A 17,650-nucleotide genomic window follows, 5' to 3' on the forward strand; every position below is an offset into this window, starting at 1 on the left:
TGTGTTTAGTCAACTCGTGTTAGCTTCAATTTTTTAATTCAAGACTCTGCATGAGGTCCTGGCACAGAGGCACCTGCACGGCAGTGCTCCTTAAGTAATATAACAATAATCATCTTACTCATCTATTGTCGCTATTTTATAGTTTGTTATATTATATCATAGTTTAAGTGTGGGTAGACTCAACGCATATTTTTCCCTCTCTCTGTTTTGGTCTTGCAGAATTGTGCTCAGTTGAGGTTGTTCACTTTAGATAAGTGCATATTTCGGCAGCGTTGTCAAGACTCGTACTAAAATGTTGTGTATAAAATACAGTGATAATGTTCCACAAATCTTTTCACAAGAATTTCTTTGGCACAAATACCAGCAGATAGCATTGAGCTTCTTGGGAGATCCTGGCTTAACTTGAATGACAGGTGGAAATGGGCTTATTTCTCACTCCTGTCACCATGCAGATAGGCAGTGTCACAAGGTCTACCTGTGGCAGAGATGTGGCAGAAAAGAAATAGACAATAGAACTCACACTCAGTGTTATTTCACTTAAATGTGATCACTCACTCACTTTCACATCCAAATGATAAAAGTTTCCTGGTAGCTACTTGTGGGTAGTTAGTAAATTATTCAGACATTAACCAGTGTGCACACATTCATATGTTCACTTAATACCACACAAATCCACGCCTACAGCCACTAGAGCAAAGTGACTTCAGTTGGCACATTTATCGTGCTCTGAGTACAGGCCTGTATCTTTTCAAGCTGACAGTCTTGTCACTTGTGTTTTTTGTATCATAATACCACTTACAGTACACAAATCTCAACTTGTTCTAAACTCCTGTATACTGTTCTCTGCTCTGACTAAATCTAAGCATGTGAGTGACAAAGCAGTTGTAGTTATTTATTGTTTTGCCTTCATCTCTGATACAAGCTCTCAGCTCTGGATTACTTAAGTAATTCACAGTGAATTGCCTCCCTCATCTGCCAAGTTAAGCTCCCATTGGGAGAAATGAATCACTGGCAGAGAATTAAATCTTATCTTGTCTGGTCTTGTTCTTTGCCAGTGCTTTAATACCGTTTAGTGTCGTGATAATTAGTATAGTCAAGAAGAGTAAGAATAAAAAACAAACAAGACACGGACTGCAGCAGGTGTGTTGAATAGGTGCCCTCTGGTGGAAGTGAAGTGTTTCTTTCATGGCAGGAAGATGCAATGCAGAGCTTTTGGCTCAGTATCCTGATGCATTTAGTTAAAAAGACAGCTGCTCTGACTCTAATGTAATAACCTAGTTGGTACTAAAATTCGTTTTAACCATTAGTTACTAAATTTGATTAGTTATTGAAACATTGTGTTTGAGTTATGTTTGAACACTGAGGATGAGCGTGAAATGGGTATTGTGCATTAGAAGGATGCCATCTAGAGTCAGAATGCATACAGTGCAGAGTGGTACATTGGTTTGATGAACCATTTCATAGGTTAAGATGGAAAAGTGTGAGGTGAAAGGGTTAGGGGAAAAACAGTGCACCTCACACCTTTCCTTGCTACTTGCCACTTCTTCCTTACATGCAACAACCCGCTCCTACCCACTGCCATCCCCCATCTCCTCATTGAGTACAGCTGACAGACAGATCTCCTACTTAGAGGTCCTCGGGGGAGCCTGTGGTCAGTGAGGTGGATATTCTTAATGTCATTCTTTGACTGTCAGGGCAAAACCCAGTGAATGTTTTGCCTTGAAAATCTATGAGGTGGTGACTCAAGACAGTAATTCAGACATTAACTAATACAGTTAAATACTTTATACTAACGCTGGTGAATAAGTACAGCAGAGTATTGTTTATGTGTTGCATTGCAGCAGCTATTGTTTTAACTTTGAGATCATTGTGTGTTACTCTTTATTCTTATTCTTTTATTCTTTATGTTGTATGCAGAATAGCTCTGAAAACCTGTCCTATTTCACTGAATGATGCGCTTTATGGTGTGGGAGCTGAGTGTTATCTTTTGTGAAAGTATATGTACAGTAGAAACTTCTCCCATTGCAATCTTTGTTCATTTTATGAGCTAATCTTTTATTTGGACATATTCCTCGGTCAAGCTAGAGTGGCACATTCAATGTGCCATGAATTTGAACTGTTTTTAATGATAAAACAATGACATTGTGCAGTACAGATAACAGGAGTCGTCATGTTCTGTCATCAACACCTCTGAACCCTCAGTGCTTTTGTTTCTACACCAGAGAACCAGATCACATTGAGTTGACAAGTCCAAACATGCTAAATCACATATTGTAGAGACTTGGTAATTTGTCTTATTTTCATATCTGTTGTTTTGACAAGCTTTTGGGTGTTTAAGTATGAGTATTGTTATCACTAATTTGCTGGAGACAGACAGTTTGAGTGATTAGAAATAGAAATAAAGGCACACCAATTCAGAACACCAACAAAAATAAAACAAAAGTAACCGTCTCATCTGTCAGAGCATGCTTCATGTTCAGTATTTAACAAATGCGATTCTCCTCTAGCTCTTAGACAGGTAGAACCATCAGTGTCAATCAAGCATGAACAGGTTTGATTAAATAAAAACTGATCAAAGAAAAAGCTTCATGACACATATTGTACATATTATACAGGTACACGAAAACAATAAAATATTTAGTTCTTAAAGTTGAAAGACATTTGGGGTGAAAAGTCTAATTATATGTTTTTCATTTGATGTAGTAAAATACAGATATGTTAATGTAGGTGTAAATACATACAGAAACATTTAACCTTAAAGACAAATGTATTAAGATGCTTATGTTAACAGTAATACAGTTAATTAATGTATAATGAATTCTTTGTATTTTTTTGCAAATTTCTTTTTACATATATAAAAACTAAATAAGTAAAACAGGCATGTATATTTTATTTGATTTGGTTGAGAAAGACAATCTTTATAATGAAAAATGCTGTAAACTGTAAAACACAACACGCATGTAGGTCACTGAGAGAAATCATAGAAAAGCAGAATGTGTATGGTCTTCTCTATTAACTTTATTATAATTATTTTATTATTTAGAATTGTTAATTATTAATGCAGCACATTTAAGCTAGTAGACCAAACTGAAATGCATCAAATGAGGGAGGTCAAGGTGGGGATGGTAAGAGGCATTAAAAATGAGTTTATGCCATGTGACAGTCACATCGACAGTCCTGTTTTTTATTCAACTGCTTTTGAGCCCTTCATGTGTAAATAAGATGTCTAACGTGCAAATCAGTAAGTAGGTCGTACTCCTCCCCGCTGCCTTAGCACCAAGTTGCTTAATGTGCTTCCATCTTCAAGCTCCATCTGAATTCACTCTACAAGACAGAGCTTTCACTCCGCTTCACAGTGCCTCATAACATCCCTTCCCTCTCTTCCCAGCCTCTCCATCTTGCCCTCTCTCCATCTCTCTCCATTTTTTCCATGCACAGAAGGAACCTTTTTCTCTTGCATCCCATCCCCATAGTTTCAATTTCAGCTTCTTCATCAATTGTATTGAGTCGCCCCCTTCCCTCTCTCTCCCTCTCTCTCTCTCTCTTCCCCTCTCTCTCTCTCTCACCAACTCACTCCTTGTCTCTCTCTTCCATTCCCTCTCTGTTTCTCATCTTGGAGACAGTAGTGTGCATGCAGCCTCAAATCTAAGCCGCTGCCTGTCAGGTTGCTCCGTTTATGCGCTCTGCACTGCTCTCCTTTCCACTCCTCTCCGCTCTGCGCTATACTGCACTGCACTGCATGTCTCTCCTCTCCTCATATCTCCATTTCTCCTCCTTCTCTTTCCCTATTTTCTCTACCTGCATCCCTTTCACATGCTCTCATTGCTGTTGTGCATTGCTGCGCTCTGCTCCATTGTTTAGTTTTTTGACCACCACAGCTGAGTACACTCCGTCTACTTGTGGAAGAGGAAGAAGGTACTTCTGGGTCTCCAGGTTTGGCTTGCGTTGGACTCTTTGGATCTGTGCGGGCTGGAGTGAAGAGGAGGACAGGGAGAGAGGGGAGGGAGCTCCATCTTCTTGGGAAAGTAAAGGAATAAAGGTGGTGGCGGTGGTGATTGATGGTTGTCTGTCGAGGGTCATGCCCTGGGACTTACGTGCTTTTCGGCAGTTGGAGTTGGAGACCCTCTCCCATTTTTGCCCCCCTAGTGGGGCAGTATTGATCCTGGTGCTGGAAAAGCTGCCTGGCACCAGTGGCTGCACTGTAAAGAGTGGGCACCATGAACCAACTGGACGCACCACGGCCACTCAACTGGACCATCAGAAAACTGTGCCATGCAGCCTTTCTGCCATCTGTACGCCTGCTTAAGGTAAAAGAACATAGGGGATGGGGGTTGGGACTGAAATAAATAAAGCAGATGCCCAGGGAGATGTATAGTAAAATATGTCAGTGAGCTTGTTAGAGAAAAGCTGCTGTGACACATCTCTTGTTTCTTTAAGTGTACACAGTGCATAACCCAGTGGATGTAAAGCAGACATTAAGAAGGAAATTAGAAGAATGGATCTGAAAATGAAGACTAGTGTGGCAAAACAGCTGGCAAAAAACTTCATTGAGAGAGGTCATAGTATAGGGATGCACAAAGACTGGGAATAAAAAAAGCTTATGGGAAAAATGGAAGAAGAAAAAGAAAAAGCAAAGATTTGCAAAGGACTGAGAGGAAGAGAAAAATGATGGAGTAGAGAGGCCAGACAATGAGAGATGGAAAAAAAAAATCAAATAGCGAGAATGGATTTTAGAGGTCTAGTGTTAAAATAGAAAGAGGGCAGCACAAAGGGTGAAAGTGATGAAGGAAAGAGGCAAAATATAAGGGAAGAGAAGACATGTGGAAGAATTTCAAATTGGAAACGACGAGCAGGACTCTGGAGATTTAGGAAAGTGGTGAATGTGCAACAAATAACCACTATGAACAGTTTATCTTTAGTGTAAAGCAATGGACAGTGTAATGTTTATTTGTTAGGTTTAGTTGGATTTCACCTCATCACCAAAGCAGAAGTGCGTATGGATGAAAACATGTTCTGTGTATTGGAGCATATGTGTTTCATTGCCTTCATATGGCTTGTCTGCAGACATTTATGGCCATAATGTATGTTCATTCATACATTCATGTGCTTTCATAAACCAGTTACAGCCACTCTTCTATTGTTACTTGTCCTGAATACCTTTTCTTTGCCCTCTTTTGATCTGGCTTTATCAAAGTGTCTTATGAAACAGTGTCACTGTGATGTTGAAACGCACAAACAGAGTGCCTGGGCTCACATGTCAGACATTTGCATTTGTGTAGTCTGTTGAAATGAACATTGTGTATAGGATCTCTTTGTGCGCTGTTTTTGTGTTTGAGAACACAGTGTTGTTGGTATTATGTACTTTACTGTGGAACTACGTGAAAATGTAGTTTTGTTAGTGCTAATAATACCATAATGTATTTTTTTTAGCAGAAACACTGAATTGCAGTAGTCAGCATTTCTAAATCATAGGTGATTTTATTGGATTTAGTTGATTTTTGTGTCTCCCTAAGCTGAAAGCCTGGGCATCAAAACTTCTATACATTATGCCATCGAGTCCGACTTTTTCAATTGATGCCACATAATTAACACCCCTTGTGGGCTAACAAAAATGGGAATTTAGAGCTTTAGGGAAATGTGCAATTTTCATCCCATATTCTCTCATTGTTTCCACTGAGCTAACATCATTACTGCCATGCTGTTTAGTGCAGCAGATATGTGCTCAAATTGATAAGAAATTAATTGTAAAATAATGTATTCTAAAAGTAGTGTCAGTTTTCATTCAAAGTTGAGATTTAGAATTAGACTCCTTCACAATTAAGGCTACATAGGATTATGGTCTCTGAAATGTGGATCCTTTTAAGTAGACAGCACAATGTCAGTTTGAAATTAATTGGTTTCATTATGTTGGCAATTTGCGCTCCACAACTTTGCTCGTGCTAACTTATTACCTGCCTACTGCTGCTAACTGCATACTTATACTTGTGCGTGTGACTGCAGTTCGTACACTGTCAGAGATGTTTTGTGTTTTCCTTGAGCAGCAGCGTGTTCATGTTCATGTGTAGCTCTGTGCTTTTATCTGTGCACATGCCTTTCTTTGCATATGTGCATTTATGATGAAGAACAAAGGGTACGGTATATCAGTATATGATTCCTGAACCCTGTAGTCAAATGAAAACAGCTATGATGTCTTACACAAGAACGCACAGCCAGCCTAACCTGGTGGTTCAGTGCATTTCATCAAAAATCTATTACCAGTGTTTTTAACCCACCCCCATTCTACTAATGCTGACCACAGAACAAGTGAAAGTATGTATGTACACATGTTTGTGTATGATACAATCATGAAGCATGCTCAGATATTATTTGAAAATATCATTTTCATAGGGGTAAGACTGTGTAGTTTAGCACTGATGTGGAATTGACTCTGTTTGACACCTTATCCATTACAATGTTGAAAATTGTGTGTGTGTGTGTGTGTGTGTGCAAATGTTGAGTGGAGCCTGGTGTAAAGATATATTTACCATTTTATGTCTGTGTGTGTGTCTTTGGGTGAATGAACTTCAGTTTAAGTGCATATATAAGGTACCTTTTACTTCCCAGTTTACATCCACAAGTATACATAATGCAAATTACCTTAGTTAAAAACATTGCGAATATTTTTTTTGGACAGCAGCGCTACAAAGATCTTTTGGTAAAAGATACCAAAGTAACAGGGAATCCGTTTATGCTGACGTGAGTGTTCACGTTATTAAATTCATTACGGCACCTTCCTATTGACCTTTAAAATGGCAAGCAATTGGTAAAGTGCCACTTCACAGAAGAGTAATGCCCCTGTTAGACAGTGAGGGGAGTGTTTTCTGAAGTAGCACATGTATATCCAAAAGAGTCATGCAGTTTGTAGTTCTTTCTGAACCTTATCTCAAGGTTTACGAAGGTGCTCTTTGCTGGTTGTGGCTAGCAGTGTAGATTTAACAATTTGTTTTCTCTCTGTCAGAGTTTAAGTCTTGTTCCTGAACTAATTATTTATTTGCAACATTAGCAGCTGAGGATTTTACAAGTTTAAGCCTTGGATTTTTACTAGACTCAGTAAGATAAAGTATGAACCAGGGAAAACAATATAGGACAGAGAGTCAGAAATAGAAAATCTATCTTCTTTCATCCTTTCTTGAAAAGTGCAATACTTTATTACCACTTCTTTTCACATTACCAAAGTCATCATTCATTATCATCAAAGTTATTTTTTGTTTCAGTCACACACTTTTTTTCCCTGCAGTTTAAAAAGCCTTTATTATATTCCACGTTTTGGGTTTTATCTTACTTCTTATAATCACGCTACTATTAAAGTGTCTTAACAACCTCTTTCATATCTGTTTTGAAGGAATTTTATTTCACATGTCCTCAAGCTCTAAGGAAATCAGACACTGTTGATACCTCTGCAGTGCCGTGCAGTAATTGTATAAAGGAAATTCTGCACGCAATAAAGAAAGGATCGTGATCCTTTCTCATGAAGTTGTTTTTTATTTTTCTCTAATGCTGAAAGTAAATTTGTGTTATATAAAAACCATGTTGTTGTGGTAGTCTATATCTTCTAGTTTAGGAGTGTCCAGTATACATTTATATAGATTTCAGTCAGAGAGCAACACATAATCATATGTATGAAAACTCACATTTTTGATAGGCACTCTGACACCTATAACATAGCTGATAATGAGGGAGCAAAGTACGTGCTCACCCATAGGTGGCACCACCCTTTTTTGTATCTACAGTAGTTACAGTAAGGTACAGTGGATAGATACAGCATATCTCAGCATATTCAGTACTTTCAGAGAGGAGCACTCTGAAAGTACTGATAAAAATGTCATAATAATGACATGTTACATTTAGGATGTCTGCATCTGCATTTGTTAATGAGTTTTCTTGCACATTAATAGTACACAAAATATTTTCTGTGATATTTGTTGGGAAGAGCACAAATTCCAAAGAAACGACAAATTCTGTTTTGCTACAGAATTACAATAGCTACTAGTGATATTTGTATTTACAAGTTACTTTAATGTAGGAAACAATACACAACAGGACAAGAAAATGAACTACACACCTGAACTGAAAAACACAATTTCACCATTTTACATATACAAAAAATAAATAAATAAAGAAATCAATTTATGGAAGGCAATACAAACATTTGTACTTAATAGAGAAAAGAAGCTGCTGTATGTTCTTCACTTATGTTTGCAGTGTATTAAAGTCATTCTTGTCTCCAGAATGCCCACACTTTCTCTCTTGTACTCCCACATTTAATGACAGATCCTAATGTGTTGAGAACAAATGCTACTTGTGATTGAAACTGGAGGAAGCAGCGTATTGTCACGCACTCGCCTAAGGGAAGGTCCTTTCCATTTACTTTCACACTACCTTTTTTCTTCCTTTAACAGACCTCACACTAAAAGGATGTCTCAAAGCTTGCTCGTATATGTCTGAATTGAACAGAAAATAGAATGTAAATTAAGACACTATCTCACTAATGAGCCAATATGAGAACATAAGCTGCAAATTAACACCTCCTTCCTTTATTCAGACTCACAAAGACGGTATATTTTCTATTTGGCACACATCCACACAACACCATGTGATTTGCAACAAGCTGTATGCAAAATTGTTCTTTATGCTTTTTAAAATATCTGGATTTTTAAAAAAGGAACAAGCTTGAGGAAACATTTAATTACATTGGTAATGTTATTTTCAGTCTTTGTTGTTTATATTTGTATGAATTCATGCAACAGACAACACTGAATGATTTTACCTACCAGTCAACTGCTGAATCATTTATAAGAATTGATGTTTAATGCACATGCAGTTTCAGGATAAATATAACATTTGGATTATTTCTAGCGTTCATTGTAGAAAGTTCTCACATGCTAGTGTACAAACAGTGCAAATTCAAATGCAAATTTCCTTTTCAACCCACCCACAGCTCCACCTTGGAGTCAGCAGCATCCATGACACTAGCAGAAGAGTTATAAACTCTCAGCAATGACCTTTGACCTTTAAACTGTCAGGTGGAATTATAAGCCCACGATGGGTGGGATGGAGGGCTATTTAATTATGTATTATGACAGTAAGTCTTAAATCCTCCTGATGCACTTTAGAAATATAATACTGGCATAGAGAGTGTGACATTGGCATTGGAAGGATTTATTATATGAACGCTAAGATCTGTTCATGTAGCATTTGAGGACTTTTATGTGCAGCGTTAAGCTATTTTGTGTTTTTTGGAACCCACGTTACATTTAATTTGTGTGCAGTGTTGCAGAACCCAATATTTATTTCGCCATTGTCATTGATAGCCATGGAGATATGGTGACATGTATAACCTATAGTACATGATCAACAAAAGAAGACTATCTGAAGAACTTTACTTTGTAAAGCCTTGTTATCACTTTGAGGTCATTTGGTGGTTGTTGTGACAGCAGCTCTACAGCTTTAAAAAGGTTTTGAAGTTGTCAATCTTGACTGCAGCTTTTTGCCCGATGCTGCCGCCTGCTCTCATCTGTGTTCCAGGGATGGTGCAGTTCCTTTTGAATAAGCTTTGTGTCTTGTGATGGTCTTGTGTGTTTGCCTTTAGTGCATACTGGGGTATCCATACTCTATACACATGGATCTATGGGGAATAATTTACAGCTAGTCAATAGGCTAACAATAAATGAACCAACCCAACCATTACATTTAATCACTTTCACATATAATTGTCAGGGCTTTTAAGACATGGCATGCTGAGGTGCGAAGGGAGGATGGGGAATGTATTGAAATTGCATCCCAGCTTCAGTAGAGCTGCATCCATATTGTTACTGAAGCGTGTGCAATCAATCAAGCTGTTCATGTTGAACTGAAGCCAGCCGGTCAGTGCTACTTTGACTGAGTGGTGAAATGCAGCCACATTAGGTCATTTTGAATCAGCACCATGGACAGCGACTCCACAGACACAGAAGACAGTCCCATAACTCATCATATCTTGTTTTGTTTTGTTTTAATGTTATTCATTAGACCTGTCACTAAAGGTCTGGTCACTTGGCCTTTCAATCTATCATTAACTGATTAATGTTGTGTCCGTAAAATGTCTTAGAAATGTAGATACAAACAAACTATTTATAAACAAATGATTTCCCTCCGTCTGACGTGATGTATTCACGTACTGTATCTTGTGATGTCTAACAATCCAGTATGCAAAGTTATTCAGTTTAGCATCACAGAAGAAAGATAAAAGCTAATTCTCACATTTTACACGAAAATGTGCAGAAAAAAAAAATCACAGTAACAAACCTTGTTGCGTGGTGTAGCCAGTTCCCCAGCGTTGTGACAAATGTGAATTCAGGTTATCTTCAATTCACACTTTAAAATGTTTCATCTACTGTCAAGACTGAATCAGTGCTGTAAATTTTCACCGTTGTACGTCTGGTGGGAGAAGGGATTTTGTCTGTCTGTAATGTGCATGGTTCAGTGTGTAGACATAAGATTACTGTACATATATGAACTTACTAGAAACTGTACTGCCAAAGATTAATTTTGTATAAGACCTCAGACAAACTTGTTGAAATATATGCGTCGGCATGATTGTCAGTGGATGTCTGAGCATGTGGTAGTCTGTGAATAACTGATATGGTCTTGGGACGTGAAAGCCATAATTTAACTTTTTTACTTTTTACTGTATTTTTCCTGCTAAGCAAGGTTTTGGTTCAATGCAGTAACCTCACCTAAGCTGTTTGTGTAACCCAGTGCTGTGTTCACAAACTTTGTAAAAGGTTATTACCTTTTTCCATCCAACCAGTCTCTATGCTCTCATTGAGGTACGATTTATCTTATGGTGGCAGATTGAGAAGAGGGAAATATTATTGTTTTCACTCCTTGCACATTGCTGATTTAATATCTTTCTCCAGCACTGAGGAAGAGAGATCAAACATTTGGAGCTGCACACAGTACTATCTGTTGCATGAACAGTTACAGTAGTTTGGTATTTATCACTTCAAGGCATCAAAAAAAAAACAAATTTGTTTATATTTTTTATGCTTTCATTTTAAAGTTGTAAGTTGCATCTATGTTTTTTTCTTCCCCACAGATCTTTGCACATACAGTAAATCTTTTTTAAAGTGTTTTTTAATTTTACTTTTGGAAAACAAATAACTTTTGCCAAGTTGTTTTTGCACAGAAACATAGAGAGTGAACATTATAGTTGGTTGCTAAAAACCTGTTTACCAGGAAAAAATGAACGTGGCACCTTGCCTATTCTGGTTCGGCAGTGTGCAAGCTGAACGACAAGCGATGAGTAGATTTGTATTAAATAAGAATAAGAACTAGAGGAGCCTACGATTCTTTATGACAGGAAGAGCCTTTTAACAAAATGCTTTGATCTTAGAGGCCATTGGAATGGAGAACTTGCTCTCTGCCTGTCTCCCTTATGTAATGTCTCATTTCATCACTCTCTGTGTACCTTTCTGTACCTTGTCTGTCCCCTTTAAATGTATCCTCCTTGCGTTACCATCCACTGTCATCACTGTTACTCTGATAAGTACCCTCTTCAGCTTTATCTGTCTGACTCTGTTGGTCAAGAAATACATCAGTAACTACTTACTTACATAATCACATTATTATTCACATTGCTGTGATTAGATCGGAAAGACAGAAAGGGCTTACAGTAACAGATTGTGAAAAAGCTTTATCTAATTTTGATTCTAGCACTTGGCATTAATTACTCTCCAATGTTCTGCTGAGCAGCTGCCCAGCATTTAGCTTCACTTCACAGTGACTGGAAGTGGAACTTTGTTTGTGTTTTGCTGTGTGTTGTTTTGAATGGTGACACTTTAACACACACACACTCACACACACACACACACGATTTCCTCAGTCTCCTACACTTTCTCAAGGCCTTTAACTCTTTTGGCCAATCAATATGTGGCCTTTAATAAGAGTTTGGTCGTGTTTCAGCCATTCAAAAGTGCACTCATGAGAATTGTTTCTCATCGCCCTATTCCTTTGATTGTTGTCTGCTCAGAAAGAATTCATACGTGCCTGATATTTCCGATATATACATCACTTTCTATTGTAAAATAATTCATCTCTCTTTTCTCCTCTGTTGCTGTATTATCTTTTTATCAGCATCTGACTCTCACTGTGTATCTTTCCACCAACACTTTTTCCTGAACCTCACACAGAGCATTGTTCGGCGTTAGTGATCTCACTTGGATCATTAGTTTTGAGTGGTGGCATCTTAAATCATGCTGGGGCAGCTTCAGTGCCCCTGAATGCCTGCACGGATCTAAATACACACCTCAACCCTAAAACAAAAATACACAAAGCACTACACTAAACACTAAACCAGGGAGATGGTGTGGTTTTATTGCATGTGTGTTATTAGCCTGTTTCCTCTCTGGCTTAGAGTTGTAATGATACTTTTAACTGAAGTGAATTAACTCTCCAGCAAATGGAGTAAATGGCTAAGGAGTTTGCACCCAGTGGAGGCACCATGGGTTTTCCCTCAGTAGAAATGATTTAACCAGACACACACACACATATGCACGGTATTCTGAAGAGCATGAAGGGTTTTTGAAGATCAGCTGTAACATTAAGCTCCAATTTTTTAATCTGGTGAAAAATTGGCTGGATTCGTATGTGTTACTGTGGGCCGCAAAGGAGTTAAGCCCATATGGGTGCAAATTGTCCCCTTCATTTCTGTTTCCCTTGCCATCTTTCTTTCTCTTCAGCTCAGCATTTATCTCTATGCGTCTGTCTCTTTTACTCACTACATCTCCCCCCAAGCCCTTACCATCTATCACTCTAACATTTGTCCCTTTTAAAGTCGATGAATAGCTCTAAATCTCATGGTACAGCTATAGGACAGCACCGCTGGGAGTTCCACCAGCGGCTCTCAGCATGTATGCATCTTTGTGTGTATGAGCAAGGTGCTTAAGTTTGTTTCCATTGCACGTCTAGGTGCAGCTTAGCATCTGTTAGAAATGGATGGAGGTGGGAACAAGACTGAAAAAAAGACTGAGTGTGGAGGTGTAAAAGAGAATAGACAAATTTTATCATGAAGGTAACAGTATGTATACATTGCAGTACAGTAAGTGTGTGCCTGTGGGTCTGTGTGTATATGTTTGAGCATAATTTATTGTAATGTAATATGTATGAGTATGAGTGCATATGTGTCTGCCTGTGTGTGGCTGTAAATTGGATATTGGGACATGGAAAATGAAAGGGAACAGCATGGCCACACAAGGCTATTTTTGTCCTTCCATCCGTCTCTCAGTTCTTGTCACACTCAGTTCTGGATTCCTCTCTCCTCACTCCTTTTTCCCAACTTTCCTCCCCCCTTTTCTCTCCCTGTCATCTTTTTCTCACTCCTACAGGACAATATATCTGATATGTCTGTGGACATATCAGCCAGTCATACCAGTTTACCCTCTCAATATCCCATTTCTTAGAGACCAGTCACACTTTCATCTTAAGCTGTGGTAGCAGTCTGTGCCCTGAAGTGATGACTGTCATTTTACATCTGAGAGGTTATTATAGCACTGTTCTACTTTGGCTTCTAGAGTGCAAGTTTTAGTGCAAGAGTCTAAAATTATCTCTGCAATCGTCTCATAAATCATTTCCACACACAGCCTTTTAAATGTCCTGCAAAATTCTGCATCCAAATGTCTTTCAGTATTTTCCAAATGGATTGCATAATATTTAGTTATGTAGTCAGTTCATATATGGCACCGCTATAGGACAGCACCGCAGGGGGTTCTACCAGCTGCAATCAGCATGTGCATGTGCATCTTTGTGTGTGTGTGTGTGTGACAGTGCTTGAGTATAAGTTTGCTTCTATTGCATGTCTAGGTACAGCTTAGCATCTGTTAGAAATGGATGGAGGTGGAAACAGGACTGAAAAAAGAGTGAGTGTGGAGGTGTAAAAGAGAATAGACAAATTTTATCATGAAGGTAACAGTATGTATACAGTGCAGTACAGTAACGGTGTGCTTTATGTTTGCATTTGTGGGTGTATATAATATTTAGTTATGTAGTTCCACACTATATAAATATATATAGTCACACTGCCCTGAAGTAGCACAGTTGTTATGCCCCTGACAATCCTCCTTTGGAAAATTCTGCAATAGTTAGGCAGGATTTCCCTCCAGTAATTTTCACATTTTCCTTTGCACTTCTACAGTGGATAAATCAGCTATGGTACATTTACAGTATGTGTGTCTATAAAAATTCAATTTCTGCCGCGGTTACAGTAAGAGAAAATATTCTGAAAATGTTATGAAATGTGTTCTGTAAAGAACCAATAACTGTTGGCAGCAGCTTGTTGGCATTTCAGCATGAATTATTGTGAATGGTTGTTCCCATGGGTGCACATGAGGCATAGGAAATGTAATAAAAAGCAACAGTTCTGTGCAGCCTAAACATCTTTTTATCTTCGTATTGCTCTACACAGTACTTTTTTTCTAAATAAATCCATGCACATTCTTTTATACTTTGCACTGCACATGCGTACATACAGTATAAGTGTTCTAACACTCCCTCCAGAGTGTACAACAACAGTGGCAGAACATCAAGAGGATTATACACTCTATGAGGGCAGCCAGAGACTTAGACTCTAGCACTATAGCCTGCATTTCAGCTTGATCCCAAAAGACAAGAGGAAAGTAGGATGCTTCAGAAAGAGAGAGGGGAAATGAAGTAGCAGGCAGAAACACAGAAAAGGAAAGAAAAAAGAAATGACACACACGTAAAGGGGAAAGAAAGAAATAGCTAAGTGAGGAGGCATGAATGAATGAGCAGACAGAAAGGGGTACATAAAATAGGATACAGGAAGTCTGTGTAATGATGAATGTGTGCCCGGTGCTCTGTGAGAGTTTTGGCAGGTGCTGCTCTGCTGAGCACTAACTCCAGTCCTGCCAGCAACCTTATGTAAGGGAGCTTTGTCCCAGTCACTCCACGAGGGTAAGAGTTACAGCAGCACATTGTCCTCCCAATGTAATAGAGTCATAAGGAAATATCCAGCTGAAGATCTTTAATTGAGAACATCATTGGAACTTGCTTTCTCAGCTTCTAATTTTTTGCTCTTAGCAGATTACATCTCATGCTGGGACTCAATCAGTCGTGTTAAAATGGGTTCACTTTCGAGAAAGCTTGTTCAAATGTGACAGTCATCTTCTTCAGATGATTTTAAAGGTCATTTCAGTTCAGTTCATTATATTGTTTAATTATTATGCTAATTAGCAAAAGTTACTGACCACTGTGAGTTAGCATACAGTATGTATGTGAGTCATATTAGATTGGCTTTGGAAGGAGATGTTTCATCTACACTATGAAGTCAGTTGGTTTCCTTGATTTTATTTAAAATGTAGCTTAGGGACCTACAGTATATCCACCAGGAGGCCCCTAAATGATAAAATTGCAAATGTGAAATACTTTCCTAATATTTTACTCTTTTTATTGTTTTACTGTCTTTTCTAATATTCTATAGTTGGTGTATTAAAGTGAAAGCCATGTATCAACAATGTCCCCGTTCGGACAGGAAATCAATGCAGAGACATGAGTTGAAATGGAAGAAACAACCCTTGTGTTTATTTGTCAGTCACAAAAGCATGTGGCAAGTCAGTAATGTCTTCTATTGGTCAGTTACTTGCCATTTCTAATGACATTTTTGCACTACTCACTGCACTATGGTAGCGTATCTGTATTGTATTGTTTTAGAACATGCCCTGACCTTGACTGTTCTCAAGACATAAACAAGCTTACAAGCGCCGCAGACCCAGCTTTATTGTCCTCCAGCGCATGTGTATTACATAGCCATATGTATGTGTTGAGTGTGCGTCTGGTAAAGAGGGTCAGGTGCTTCACAGTAGCTGCTGCCAAGGGAGGCAGACAAAGAAGGCCTAGACCACAGAGAGGCAGTAAATGAGAGTAGCTATTTGGGGAAACCTTACACTCCACAGCCCAGGACCACAGGTGCAGAGAGAAACACACATGACTCATTTCATGGGCAGACACCAGCTCATGAGTACACATGAGTATGCAAAGTATTCCACTGGAACATGTGCATAAATCAATGCATATACAGTATGAGCGTGATGGTGCATGTGCAATCAGAATTATGTGCATTTACCCACATCGATCAAACAAGCACACACGGGCGCCTGCAAGCATGCACTTACATTCTCTGTATTGCTATCACATATTTGGATGTTTGTATGAAGGTATTTGCCCCATGGAATTGAATAGATTGATAGAACAGGGCAGGCGGGTGAGGTGGGAATAGGGGGAAGAAAAGCAATTTAAGTGGCAGTCAAATTGTAGCAGTGCAGCAGAGCATCAAATGGAGCCTGTCCCTGGCTTAATTACGCTTAGCCTTTGCCACAAGATGTGTCATGATGACACACCAGAAGAGCCAGGAACATGTGCTCAGGTTTCATTTAAACGTGCGATCTGACTCTGCTATCACACATTTGATTTTGTAAGGACCGAGAAAAACTGTCAGGATTAGAAACGTTTGGTGTGGTTGCTAAGTGGTTTAAATAGAGGAGACTGAAAACTGATGCAGACGGATACACATTGTGAGAAACAACTGACTTAAAGGTAAAAAAAATAACAAAAAAAACTTTTTGCAGCAGCTGTTTTAAGTTAAAGAAATCTGAACTTTGAAACTTCAAACAGCTTCTACGATTCTATTATAAATTATATAGTAAGAAAATGTATGTGGTTGCAACTGAGAAACTGTGAAACTGTAGCAGCTTGAAAATAAATTAAATCTCATTGTGAGATATCCAGCTGAAGTTCATACGCTCCATCCTCATTCTGTTGAACTGCCACCACCCCCAAGTCCTCCAAGTCCCTCACATGTCCCTACTTTCCATTGTTTGCCTTAGAGGAACATGTCTGTGGGCTGACAGTCTGACAGCTAGAGAGCAGTGGAAAAAGAAAGCCAAAGAGAAAGAGAGGGAAGTGTTGAGAGTTGGAAGATGATGAGGTGTTTCAATAGTGGGAAAAAAATTCCATTTTTAGAGAGACAGAAAAATGGAGAGAGAGTTGGAGGACTGAAGGCAGTAATGAGTTGCTGAGAGCATGAGATGATAAGTCAGGGAAGGGAAAGGAGTGAAGAGGTCCCATGTAAAGCAGCACGAACAGAACACGCAAATAGTGTAATTAGTAAGAGAGCCTGAGAGCAGCAGAGGGCGTGAAGAGAGTGAGACATGTCAGAAATGGAGAATGAAAACTGATAATGAATGTTGAGAGACAGACTGTGTGAAATGGAGAGACAGAGGTTTCACTCACCCTGATCCTTAGCCAGTTCTTTTTGTCTTATCAGGCTAGTCCAGACATGGTAGGAAAACATGTACCCACAATGCACTGTGGCTCCTGCCCATTCGCCTGGAAAGAACCCCTAACCCTGTCCTATCAGCTGAGAGCTTGGTTGCCAGTGCCAGTGGCTCTCATCTCTGGATTCAGGCAAAGATTTGTGTGCAGAGCCCAGCAGACATGAAAACCGACACACAAACGTACACAAGCATGCATGTCCAGACTGAGCCACTGGCAATCAAAATCTGAGTTAGGTCAAATCAAAGTCTGCGTCTTTGTGTAAGTTGGCAGCTCAGACACAAGA

At 38.9% G+C, this 17,650-nt stretch overlaps 1 protein-coding gene across 2 annotated transcripts in view; it reads left to right on the top strand.

Moving 5' to 3' along the window:
• trpm3 (transient receptor potential cation channel, subfamily M, member 3) overlaps positions 1-17,650 on the top strand; it is a 115,199-nt gene that overhangs the window by 19,968 nt on the left and 77,581 nt on the right. The window contains exon 1 of one of the 2 annotated variants that reach the window (XM_026342720.1): positions 4,082-4,307. The exons of the other annotated variant lie outside the window; for it this stretch is intronic. Coding sequence (XP_026198505.1) covers positions 4,218-4,307 — 90 coding nt within the window. The 5' untranslated portion in view covers positions 4,082-4,217. Of the gene's footprint in view, positions 1-4,081; positions 4,308-17,650 lie in introns of those variants that run through there. 2 annotated transcript variants of the gene reach the window in all.

The sequence above is a fragment of the Anabas testudineus genome, chromosome 9, assembly GCF_900324465.2.
Source record: "Anabas testudineus chromosome 9, fAnaTes1.2, whole genome shotgun sequence".
In the NCBI taxonomy this organism is placed as follows: Eukaryota; Metazoa; Chordata; class Actinopteri; order Anabantiformes; family Anabantidae; genus Anabas; species Anabas testudineus.